Raw genomic sequence first — 13,545 nt, forward strand, 5'->3', positions numbered from 1 at the left:
TGCTTAAGTCACTTCAGTCGTGTTCGACTCTGTGTGACCCCATAGACAGAAGCCCACCAGGCTCCCCCGTCCCTGGGATTCTCCAGGCAAGAACACTGGAGTGGGTTGCCATTTCCTTCTCCAATGTGTGGAAGTGAAAAGTGAAAGTGAAGCCGCTCAGTCGTGTCCGACCCTTAGCGACCCCATGGACTGCAGCCTACCAGGCTCCTCCGTCCATGGGATTTTCTAGGCAAGAGTACTGGAGTGGCTTGCCATTGCCTTCTCCGTAGGAAACCCTACCTGGGCCAAAATGTGATTTTCTTAGGTTTCAGTTCTCACTCCATTGCTCTATTATGAGGTCTTACCTTACCTTTGTCACTTTGAAAATTAAAGAATAAGTTTTTTATCCCTTTCTATGTTAAGCTTTATTGTAGAAATTTCATGATATCTAAAAAAGTGCTAAGACAGCTAGAATAGGCAAGAATGATACGAAAATATATTGTGAGGTTTTTAAGTCACCATTTTCACGGTAATTATTGATTATCTTATATAATTTATATCAATACTATTTGGTGGACCCTCAGATTCTTGGTGGCATATAATGCAGATAGCCTATCCCTCCTTCTTATAACACTATTTCCTTGACCTCTGTAACACCAGTCTCCTGATTTTCCTCCTGACCTGAAATTGGTCTTTCTCAATTTCAGTTGTTAGTGTCTCCTTGTCTACTTCTAAACCTTGAGGATCTTCAGGGCCAGATCTAGTCTCTTCTCACTGGTTCTTCTGCATTTTCCCCCGGGTGGCCTCCTCCATTGATGTGGTTCTAACTGCTATCTCAGATCGTATCTGTGTCCTCTCCTCTCTCCTCGTTCTGAATTCAACCCCCTGCTTAACAGCTCCAGCATGCTCATGTTTTTATCAACCTACTTCTGTTAGAAATAGAGCTCTAGATTTGTCCCATTCCCCAAACATGTTTTCCCCAGGTTTCCCCTTCTCAGAAAATGGCATGACTGCCCGTTCCATCGGTCAAGCCATAAACCCACACATCATTTGTTACACTGCTTTCTCACTTCCACATCTGGTCCATCACCATGTCCTCTTAAAATGTACAAAGGATCTATCACAGAAAGCCTTCTTCTTTCATTCCTAGAATGTGCCAGAAGTTTTTATTTGTTTAAATATTTGTTCACTACCTTTCTGTCCCACTGGATTCTGACTCCATGATGGCATGAACTATTAATATATCTGTGTGTTCACCACTGAATCCCTGGCACCTAGTACATAAACATGTGTTCAACTGAACTGAATGGCAAGTTATAAACAACATAAAATATGTTCATCATATTAGCTGGATACTTTTGTTGGTGCTGTGTCCAGCTTAAAGATAATTTGGTTTCTTTTTTCAGCATGTCTTCATTCATCACTGATTGTTTTATAACACACAGCCTATGAAAATTCCCATTTAAGCAAAAGTTTTTAATGGAATTTTTCCTCATATTCAAGTGCGTTAGTGGGGTATTTACAGAGGCTAAAATGCTTCTGGCTACCCATTTCCTTGGATGAGATAAAAAGTCTTATATAAATGCAGCAACAGACTCTATATGTTACTTTTAGCTGCCACCAAATACTCAGTTCTTTTACTCTTTGAGGGGTCTTTTTCATTTACTGTTATCAGTGGGATTACAAGCTAGTTCATCAGATTTCATTGTTAACATACGAAAATACCTTTTACAGCCAATGCTATTTTATAGTATAGATATGATCTGTAAATCTGTATTTCCTTTTAGAATACAGGCTTGCTAGAATTACTATATGTTTAGGATACACTAAAAAGTACCCTGATTTGACGCTGACTATTAGATTGAATTTGTGAAGTTTTTTTAAAAAGATTTTCTTATTTTAAAAAAAAAGAAAATTTAATTTTCTTATTTCTAAGTCTTTGACATAACTTAACTACTAACAACAAAGAATTTATCAAATAGATATCCTTTACTTTTTTGGAAATAGAAAAAAATTATTTCAAATTACTATATTATTGTGTGATTATTTCTAATTACTATATTAATGTGTTACAAATAAAAGAATGTTAAAGTATTTTAAAATAATGTATTTGCATACTTCTTTTAAGCTTTCCCCATGAAACTTATTTTGTGCTACTGTGGTAAATCTCTTCTTAAAATTTGCAGATTTCATATGCCTATGAATTTGCAAATTTCATATAATAAAGAGCCCTGCATTATAGATTAGGAGATGGATGCTGCCTATGATTATTTCTACTGATGACTAATTGGGTAGTCTTGGACAAATTCATTTCTCTGAGTCTCTTAAGATATGTATCTCACTTAGAAATTCCTAATGTTCCTATGACCCGATGTACAAATGAATGGGTTATTAATTAATCTTACTTGAAGTTTGCAATAATAGAACCTGAATCTGATGCCACAGACTCTCCTGTCATTTTTAATTTCTATCATTTAAAAATGTGCCACATTTCTTGTATATGGTCTCTTTATATATCAAGTGAGATATTTCAAATAAAAACCAGGCTCTCAGCTCCTCTGTCCTCACCACAGTGCCCCTGGGTGAGCCCTTCCTGGAGAAGTATGCCCCTGTTTGGCAAGGGAAGGTTGATATTAATTTGTAAGAAATTGATTTTAGTACTTAGTAAATCAGGAAGTATGTGTTTACCACCTGAGTAATATGAGACCTAATGCTGTCCTTAGGGAACAAGATGTATGAGAAATCACCAAACATTTCAAAACAGTGCATGAGCCCTACAGCCTGATGTGCTAACATTACAGGACCTAGGAAGATGGTCCAGGTGGGCTTGGAGTGGACAGAGAGTGCTTGATGAAAGGTGCTGAAGTAGGCCCTGAATCTTGAAGGGTGGGAAGACTTTCAGTCTAAAGGAGTGAGGGGAATGTCTCATACAGCAGGTGAGGGTAACTCTAAAGTCTACATGACTGTGACATCAGAAAGTCACTTCAGTAGGACAGTGAGGAGTCAGCTTGATGAGGGTGCGGGTGGAGGGTGATGGGAAATAAACTTGGCTTAGGCTAGTTAGTGCCAGATAAAGAAAACCTTGAAGAGCCTGACTCAACAATTCCAGGATAGGATTCGCTAATTTAATGGGATGCTCTTTCCTGTGCAGTCAAACCTTTCTTAGTGATTATAAGAATGCTGAATAAAATGCCTTGAGATAAGTGGAGAGACATTGTCCCGGTTGTAGCTTTACGATCCTTGATGCAAGGAAGGGGGAAGCCTTCCAAGCAGATGAATGTGCAGCCTCTAACATGTGCTCTTTAACATTCTTTTCTTCCCTCAATAAATCTGTGTTGTGAATGACAACATGTAAGTCAGCCAGAGGAGAAACAGCCTATTGGATGACGGGCTTAAGTGAATCTTGCTTTATGCCCTAATGGTCAACATATGGGCTTCTGTCAGCCTGGAGGGCAGGAATTTCCAGAGATACAGACCCATCCAGAGAGAGAGATAGAGCGCCCTTCCTCCAGGTCCCTGAGGTGTGGGTCTGGGAACTATTAGCACAAGCCCCCCCATCCTCCTCTGCTGTCAGGAAGATGCATGTCAGTGGAGACAGAAGTGTTTCTGCGCTGGGAACCCTGACTCCATTATTAATTTTATAGCTCTGGGGATGGCATGCTTAATTCTGTAATGTTCCCTCAGCCTTGCTCCACCTAAGGTGTGTTATGTGGTCCCAAACTTAAGCAATTTGGAAGCTCCAATTCTTTATCCTTTTCCATCACGGGTTTTTGAGCTCTTGTGTGGGTCAGGATGAGGACAACACCTGTGGGAGGAGAAAGGTCGATCTGGCTGGAACCTGCACTTCCCATGGTTGCAGACAGCCTGGCTCTCCCGGGCACTGACTCCAGGCAGATGGTCTGACTTCGGCATAGTGGGTCTACCGGGCCTGAGTCTGCACCACTCTGGGCACTGGGGTCTGTACCCAGCAGGCCACACATCTGGGCATATTTCACAAACCTAAAGCAAAGGGAAGTCAGGGAAAAGAGTTTCCAACTTGGCACTTCTGTTCAGTGAACTGAGTAAATCAAAGTGTAGTAAGAAATAATGCTATAAAGCAATGTAAATAATATTTTAAATAAGCATATAAAATCTGAAGCATCTAAATATATGTTTATCCTTTTAGCATATCAATTTGGGAGGCTGATATTAGGGCCATTACTCAAAAATATTTCTAAAATTTCTCCTTTGAAGGATTTTTAGAGCCAGTCACACAGGCTGTTGTAGACATTGTATGATGCAAATATGTGACCAATTTGGCATTTGGCAATGGCACAGAGAATCTCAGAATGAAGTCTGAGAAGAGGTAGGTGAGTGATCAAGTGGTGCCGTTTCATTTTTAGTGAGAAGCAAGTTGATGCTCTGTGTGCTGTCTCGTGCGCAGTCACTTCAGTCATGTCTGACTCTTTGGAGTGTAGCCCGCCAGGCTCCTTTGTCTGTGGGACTCTCCAGGCAAGAATACTGGAGTGGGTTGTCATGCGCTCCCCCAGGGGATCTTCTGGACCCAGAGATCGAACCCGTGTCTCCTGCGTCTCCTGTATCGCAGGTGGATTCTTTGCCATTGACCCACCGGGGAAGCCCAATTGATGATACAGCCTTTTCTAAACCAGAGAATTCAGCGTAGAGACGCTCCTCCCAGAGTCTCAGTCACATCAGTGACAAACATTAGAACCACCTTGAGCGCACACATGTTTTAGAGATGTATACCCTGCTATTACAAAGTAATCAGTCTGTCTAATTCCTCAAAAAGGTGACAGGAATTCAACAGGAATATTATAAAGGAAGAATGCAGTATAAGCTATAAGTACCATGCTAACCAGCCTTGTTTACTTTCTTACATAACTTATATGTCTTAATTATCAATGACATATCATGTGCTGGAGGAAAAGTTCCCCTCCAAAAGAGCTACATGTCAGGACCTTTTCAAGTTCTTCAGTTGATAAAATAATGAAGGGAGAGAGCAGAAAATAGGTAGAAGCACTGATCACATACTATTACACATGCGCCAGCTTTCTGGGGCCTATTTCCTATTTTCCGATGGGACACGAGGCCCAGTCACAAGGTCAAGACCTCCATCTCTGGGCTCGGATATGCCTTCTCCAAATTCTGACCCCGCCACCTGCTTGCCGTGTGATCACTTAACCTGCCTGACCTTCTCTTTCCTCATTTCCAAAACAGTGATGATAATAGTACCTACTTTATAAGTGCTTATGAGTATTAAATGAGATAATGCAGGCAAAGGCTTATCACAGGTCCTGGCCTATATAAGCGCTCCATAAATATTGGCCCCAATTATGAACAAAAAGAAGAGAAAGAGGATAAGAAAAAAATGTAAAGGGGGGAAAAAAAAGAAAGAAGAAGGGTAAAAGAGAGGAGAAAAGAAAGGATGGATTTCAGCTCTACCTGGCTTTGAAAATATAAAAACTGGACCTTTTGGGCTTAAATCTGGTAGTGTAGCTGGTTTTATCTGTGGCCCAGGCGGGGGTCATCAGATCATGTAATGAGTGATTCATGATTTAATAAGTTGGCAAAAGTCACATAAAACTCAGGGACTCCTTTTCATACACATGAGTTCACTCTCTCCCCCTCCCACCCACACACACATGCACAAATGCATAGTCTTGATTCTTTTGAAGGATGGTGACGGTGATGTTTTCTGTCTCGAAAGGGTAATGGAAGGTCCCAAAGACAATAGAGGCCTACTGCTGTCAATAATACTAAGTCCTTATTCTAATTTTGATACAGGAAAACAATACCAATAAGTTTTATATAGCTTCTGCACTCTGGCAAATGCTGTCTTCAGGGTTTTCATGAAATAGCTCTGTTGCTATTCAGTCACTAAGTCATGTCTGACTTTGTGACCCCATGGACTGCAGCACTCCAGGTTTCCCTGTCCTTCACTGTCTCCAGAAGTTTGCTCAAACTTATGTCCATTGAGTTGGAGATGTCCTCCAATCATATCTTCTGCCCAAATTACAGCAAGTGTCAGAACTTCCCTTCCTCCCTACAGTCTGTCTTTAGATCTAATGAGATCCAAAGCCCAAAGCAGAACCGGCTGGCAGTCTATTGCTAGGCAGCCTCAGCGTTCCTCTCAGCCGGCCCGTCCTGGTGCTGCTCATCCCCCAGAAGGGCTGTGACCGCTCCAGGCTGCAACCTCACAGCACTCTCACATCAGTGACTCTCAACCTTCTGTTCAGAGTCACAGTGTTTTCCAGCGTTCTGTAGCTGAACACTGAACTGCTGAGACTACTCAGTGCCAGAGTCCCTGTCTCTCTTTCTGAAACCACTTCCGAGTTAAGCTCTGGCCAGTGGCCATCACTCTGTCTGCTCCTCTCAGAGTCTGGATGATGTGGAGATTCCTTCACTGAGTAGCTGTCTGTCCAGATGGAGTCTAGTCCAGTTGCTGCATTTGGGGGACAAAACCCACCAGGGCCATGACTCAAGGCTGAGCTAGACCACCAGTGTAGACCTCCTTATGCTCGCAAGCCACCAGGGGACAACCACCGCGTGTGATGTCAGTAAAAGGCCACAGCCTGATTCAGGAAGGGGACATTTTGTCTCCCTGTCCTGGCCTCTGTGCTCCACAACCCCAAAGTGGGTAAAGAATTAGAACTGCATTGTAATGGATTTATATTCTGATAACAGCATATCAGCAGAAGTGAGGAATGCTTATCACTGTTCAGGGCTTATGAACAAAACACAGAAAAGATAAAAATTCTGAGTCTCCTCTGAGATGGCAGGTGAGAACACTTTTCACACCTGCTAGGGGTCTCATCCACACCCCAGGCTTCAGTTGCCATTCCGCAAAAGATGTCCTAATCCGTGTCTCCATCCTGACCTCTCTCCTGAGTCCCAAAGAGGATTTTCAGTGACCATTCCTACCTGGATGGCCCACATTCACAGCCGACTCGACATGCTGCGAACTAAGCCCATTATCTTTCCTCAAGTCCTGCCCATCCCAGGTGTCCCCCACCTCCGAGAATGTCCCCATGTACCCAAGCACTCCCGTCAGAAGCCCGGAAGCACTTCTCAGTCTTGTCCTCTTACCCGTTGGTCCAGTCAGCCAGCACATCCTGAGATGCGCCTCCTCAGCGTCTCTAGAGTCTGTTAGCCTCTCCCAGTCCCACCACCACTGTCTCCATCCAAGCCATGTCGTGTCCTGCCCAGAGTTTCATTGGTTTCTAACTTGCCTGCTGGCCTTCACCCTGGCCCCCTGCAAACCATTCACCCCTAGTGGTTCTTCTGAAATGCAAATCAGATCACGTCACCCTTTTAGGGAGCACCCCACTGCCCTTGGCTAACATGAACCTGAGACACAAGGTCTTTCCCAGGCAGCTTCTGCCCACCTGACCGTCTCATCTCCTGCCACTGCCCCATTTGATCGCTACCTTCTCACCGAAGTGAACACTTTCCTGCTCCTCACACATTTCCAAGTCTCTGCACATGTGGCCTCAGCTGCTGCTCCCTCTGTCTCCTCTTCCCCCTTCTCTTCTTTTTCTCATACAGCAAAATGCCTGCATCCCACGTGTACAGCTCAGTGAATTCTCAAAGAAGCACCTCCGGGTATTAATAACATGTGCCCAGACCAGGAACTTGAAGAGAATAGTATTCTGGAAGTCTCCTTTGCGCCTCTTTTCACTTCATCCCACCAAAAGACATCACTACCCTGACTTCTAATAGCATACTTTTCCCCATTTTTGTACTTTATATAACGAACACCTACACACAGTGCATCAGATATATCCTGTTACGCAACAAACTACCAATCAACTTAATGGCCTGAAATCACTTTGAAGTTCCATCTTCAGCCTCATCACTTCTTTTTTTATTACTATTTTTCTTTTTTTAAATGTACTCTTTGGCTGCACTGGGGCTTAGTTGTGCCATGTGGAATCTTTAGTTGTGGCACACAAGCTCTTAGTTGCAGCATGTGGGATCTAGTTCCCAGGCCCCCTGCATTGGGAGCACAGAGTCTTAGCCACTGGTCCACCAGGGAAGTCCCGGCCACATCACTCCTTTCAGCTATGCTCTTTCATTCCCTTCATCATCAAGCTTCTCAACAACTGCCTGCTCTTAGTCACCACCTGGCCTTTCCTCCTGTTCACTCTTCAGACCACTGCATCCACCCATATTGTCCCACTGAGGCTGCTCTCATTAAAGGGCACTAGTTACCTCCCTTATTGTTGAACCAAATGAACAGTTTTCAGTCTTTTCCTACTTGACACATTATCACCCCCCTACAACTCATCCTTTAATCCAGTGAGTCACAGACCTAGTGATCCTTCCTCTTTAACACCTCATGCGTTTGTCTTCTGCCTCCACTCATTATCTCTTGCCTGGACTAATCCAAAGAGTCAAGATACCACCCTGCCCCAAGCCACTCTTCCAGATTTATCATTTTGACATATTTTTCTCTGAATAAAAATCTGGACTGGCTCACTGCCCACCATGGAATAAAGTCCTAATTGCAGCAAAGCAGGAAGACTCTCTGACCTGTTGCTCCAACCTCCCTTTCCGTGCTTGTTGCCTAACACGCAGCCTCTGCCTCGGTCACGTTGAATCTACACAGTCTCTTGTGCACTTGACCTCCAAGTTTCTACTGGGAGGTTCTCTCCTGCCAGAAAGGCCTGTCACCCCATTCTCCCTTCAGCCTTCTATTCATCCTTCGTGTCTTATATCTAATGCCACCTCCTCTATAAAACCATTAACAGCTCCTTTTCTGATCCTGTTTGCTACTATTAATATTAATAAATATCATTATGATAATATGTTTTGTGCACTCTCCCTAGAACATAAACTCCTCAAAGCAGGCCGGATCTTTGTTTTGTTCATTGACACAGCTCAAGCTCCCAGAACTAGGCCTAGCACATAGTAGGCACTTTTGTTAAACACTTGTTATGTGAATGAATGAAGTGAAGTGTTAGTCACTCAGCTGTGTCTTACTCTTTGTGACCCCGTGGACTGTAGCCTGCCAGGCTTCTCTGTCTATGGGATTCTCCAGGCAAGAATACTGGAATGAGTAGGCATTCCCTTCTCCAGGGGATCTTCCCAACCCAGGGATTGAACCCAAGTCTCCTGCATTGCAGGGAATTTCTTTACCATGTGAGCCCAAGTGAATGAAAGGTTAATATTTATTGAGCACTTACTATGCCAGGCACCTCCAGGCATAATCTCATTCCATCCTCACCACAGCCCCCAAGGAAGGAACTGTTTTTATCCCAATTTTGCATGGGAGGAAACTGGAGCTTAATGAGATTAAGTAATTTATCTTACTTAATTTACCCAAGGTCACACAGTCATACATGGTAAAGCTAGGATTTGAACCCTGATCTGTCAAAGCCCTAAATAACCTCACTCTATTGCCTTGAGCATTATGGTGCTATTTTCACAAAACCCTACTGTTGGCTATAGAAAGTCTTCAGCAAATGGAGCAGTTATCTTGAACTAGTGGAAATACCTTTTTACATATTTATCTCTTCCTTGTATTATGAGTTTCCTGAGAATCAGAACTGAACTAAAATCCTAATTATTTTATTTCCTCATCATCACCACCAAAACCCCAAGTAGCCACACAATGTCTTACACATTTGCATTCACTAAATATTTACTGAATTAAATAAATGGGTATGCTGTTAAGAGGCAGCATTTGGCAGTGAGTCCTTTCTGCACAGTAATTCTGAGTACTGTCCTGATGGTTGCCCCGAATCTGGGCCCCCTGCTGTCTCTTCTAACGCTTTGCTTCTTCAGCATGATGTAGGCTCCAAGCCATCCCTGGCTGACCTACCCGCCACCCTGACCCCAGCCCTTTGCCATCCTTCCTGTCCTTATGAAATTCCCCTGCCTGTCTTCCTGCGGTCAGTGGCCTGATCACGCAGAGCAAGTCCTGCCCCTCCTACTCTCCTTCTTGACCCCACGCCCTGCTTGAACCTGGCTGCTTCCCTGGTCATTCTTGACAGCAGGGCAACATGACATTTATATAGATAATTGGAACACAGGGCGGAATGTGATAAACAGAGTCACGAGGCACCGGAGGAGTTATAAAGAGGGAGAAATTCCTAGTTAAATAATGGAGGAACAGAAAATGAAGTCACTGTCTTTTTCATCCTGATAAAAGTTTTTTTTTTTTTTTTTTTTTTTTAGTTTTTCAGTAAAGAGTTTAGCTTCTCTAGGTTTGTAGATTATTTAGGCTTGTCAATCACAAGTAATGGAAACTTGAGTGGTTTAAGCTAAAAGGGGAAATTTATTGTAAGGATACAGGGTGTCTAGGAATCCAAAGGTTGGAATGCAGCCAGACCTCAGAGAGAAATGTCCAGAAAACAGTCCAGCATCTGGGCAGCATTCTCATTCCAGGTCTTGTCCTCGCTGTCTCTGGACGTCTATCTCGTTTATGTGACGTCTTCTCATCCACAGACCACATCATGGTACAAGCTGCCAACGGCTACTGAGTTTATACTTGGAGTTTGTACTGTCCCCATCAGAAGCACAGATCCTCAGGGAAATCTACCTGAGTGGCCCAGGTCAAGTCAGTGCCCACCCCTGGCCCAGTCACCTGCTGCTAACAGAGAAGACTTGTGTTCTTCTATTGCTGCCGGGCGCCCTGCTCTGTGCACAAAGGATCACTATAAGCTGAGCAGGCCCTAAAACCATCCACTACACGTGGTTCTGCTGTCTGATAACACTCTTGTAAAAGAATTCTGAGTGCTTCCCCAGGAAAAGAACAATTAAGAGGCTTCCTATCTTTGAGATTCTTGGAGAAACAAATACGTAAATATGAATTGCCATGTAGCAAGCATCATCCTAAATAACTAAGACAATGTCCACTAGTCATTTCTAACAGGCTTTTTATACCAGTTTTGTTTATCAAAGACCTAGAATCCTGTCTTCAATCAGGCATCTCACACACATCCAATGGCCCCCTAGACCAAAGCACACAAGATAAACCAGGCTGAGCATGGCTCCCTCCTCAAGGCCTTGAACAGATGGTGCCCACACATCCCCTTCAGCAAGCAGAGCTCTCTAATCTTTCTTATAAGAAAGTGTAATCAGGTCCAGGGAGGCAGAGTCTCCTCCCTTGCAAAGGTTCCATACCCTGACAGATTCCAAGACAGTTAACTTTGGCCACTGCTTCCTTAGTGCAGTTGAAGGTCAGGAGAAGGAGAATCAGGACAGGTTCTTCTTTCATTCTGATCTGGCCTTGGCCATTCAGTGACCCCTCAGTCCAAGGCTGGGTAAGGGTAAGAAGAAAAGTTCATCCAACTTACAGTGGGAATGCTGGAGTCAGGATGCCCAGGATAGCCCCAGGGCTTCATGTCCATCCTTCCTGGATGTGGCCCTCACTGCCATTGCCCCCAAGGCTGACACGTGCGTGCTGTGTGGTCCAGCCCTGGGCTGTGGTGAGGTGGCATCAGGGCCCAGTCCTAGAAGATGATCTCAGAACCCTTCCTTCAGAAGCATGCTGTATTCCACCCACCCCAATTCAGTAATACGCCCTGACTTGTCTTCCAGGCTCCCTGGGTACAGCAGGCCGTGTGTGCAACCTGACTTCCCGGGGCATGGACAGCTGCGAAGTCATGTGCTGTGGCAGAGGCTACGACACCTCCCACGTTACCCGGAAGACCAAGTGCGAGTGTAAGTTTCACTGGTGCTGTGCCGTGCGCTGCCAGGACTGCGTGGAGGCCCTGGATGTGCACACGTGCAAGGCCCCAAAGAGCCCCGCCTGGGCGGCTCCTACATGACCCCAGCGGAGGCTACCATCCACCTGCCCTCCCGCAAGGACTCCATCGGATCTGCAAGGACGCTGGGCCTTTGGGTTCTTTCTGGGAGATACTTCCTGAGGCACAGAAGCCCCTTCCCCCTCCCAGGGGCCCAGGACTGGGGCCACACACTGCACACTAAGTCTGCCCTATTTTCTCTGACTTCTGGCATCCTGGGACATTTCTCTTCCTGGTCACAGCAGGTTGTAAGAGGAGCAGAGGGGCCAGGTCACTGTTTCCACCCTCCTAGACATTTCTTCTTTCTAGAGCAGATGGCCAGAGAGAAAAAGTGTCTCAAATGAGCTTCCTCTGTGTTTTTCAACAAATGTTCACAGTTAAGAAATTCTATACTTCTCTCTGGAGGGTAAAGTAAAGAAAGCAGGATCAATCCCTACTGATTTAACTTTAATTCTTGAAAAGACCAAGCAAGGCTTTTGCCTGATGAAGTGATTTTCACAGCCTGCTACCTCTGGGGTAATTGGTAATTGGCTGGAGAAAAATGGCTTCCAATAAACTTCAGGTTTCAAATGCATGTATTTCCAATCATTTGTTGCCATATTAAAATCTGATGTGATAAGGTGGGTCTGTTGTCCGTTGGTACAGTTTGGAATCTGTGCAATATCAAAAGCCTCAGAAAGTGACTGCTTTGCATTATTGGCCGCTCAATATAAAGAACTTTTTAGGGAATGAGATTTGAAGAGAATTAAAAAGGAGACTGATGATCTGGCAGTATTCTGTAACTACTTGGTGAAGATGGAGGAAAGTAGCGTAGAGAGTGGAAGGTTAGAAAAAGTGTCTGTACAGATAAGAGGGAAAGTGGGGAGTAAAATTTCTACTTGGTGTGATGCCTGTGGCTTATGGAATTTTGTACCTGAAATGGCTTTGAGAATGAACACTTTTGAAATGACATGACCAGGGAACCAAAATGCTGACAGAAAGGTTTCCAAAGCAAAGTCATGCCCAGACAGCCTCTACCATAAGCAGATGCCTAATAGTTGGCCACATACACAAGGCAGCATCAGTTAGTACTCATCTCCCTTCAAGCACACAGTTAAAGACCTGTCATATTTAATTGTGTTATTTGATGCTTATACAACGACAAGATACCCTAACCTAAAGCAAATGACACATAACTTTGCTTATGAAGTTGGTAACTCTAGTGTATTATATTACAAACAAATTGTAACTTGGAGACTATAGTTTAGGGACCCAGCTGTAATTATGGAAACATCAATAAGCAAACTGTGGCCGGCTTCTGCCCTAAACCAAAAATTGACATCCAGGGGAAATGGAGAGGCTGCCTGCCCTACTTAATGTATCAGATGAAAGAAAGGTGAAATACATGAAGGTACTCCTTCTGCCCTGTCCAGTTAGGTTCTAGATCTAAATGTGATCTCTTCACATAGCTACACTAACTAACAGGATGATTCCCTTCAGGCATCTTGTGTCAAATCACCGATGCTGCTCATCCTTGGATATTTTGGCTTTCGTGTTCTCGATCCTTGCTTTAGAGCAGGACATTTAGACCAAGGCTTATAGATATCAACCTTATGGAGTGCTTTCTCATAGTGATATCTGCCCCTTCAGTTTCAGTTCAGTCGCTCAGTTGTGTCCGACTTTTTGTGACCCCATGAATCACAGCACGCCAGGCCTCCCTGTCCATCACCAGCTCCCAGAATCCACCCAAACTCATGTCCATTGAGTTGGTGATGCCATCCAACCATTTCATCCTCTGTCGTCCCCTTCTCCTCCTGCCTTCAATCTTTCCCAGCAT

General features: G+C 44.2%; 1 protein-coding gene across 1 annotated transcript in view; it reads left to right on the forward strand.

Annotated features, from left to right (window-relative positions):
- WNT2 (Wnt family member 2) overlaps positions 1–12,413 on the forward strand; it is a 45,127-nt gene extending 32,714 nt beyond the window's left edge. Inside the window, exon 5 of the mRNA XM_055420810.2 lies at positions 11,524–12,413. Coding sequence (XP_055276785.1) covers positions 11,524–11,753 — 230 coding nt within the window. The 3' untranslated portion in view covers positions 11,754–12,413. The remainder of the gene's footprint in view (positions 1–11,523) is intronic.
- Positions 12,414–13,545: the final 1,132 nt, after the last annotated feature.

The sequence above is a fragment of the Moschus berezovskii genome, chromosome 3, assembly GCF_049115385.1.
Source record: "Moschus berezovskii isolate FMDL1 chromosome 3, NW_MosBer_1.0, whole genome shotgun sequence".
Lineage (NCBI taxonomy): Eukaryota > Metazoa > Chordata > Mammalia > Artiodactyla > Moschidae > Moschus > Moschus berezovskii.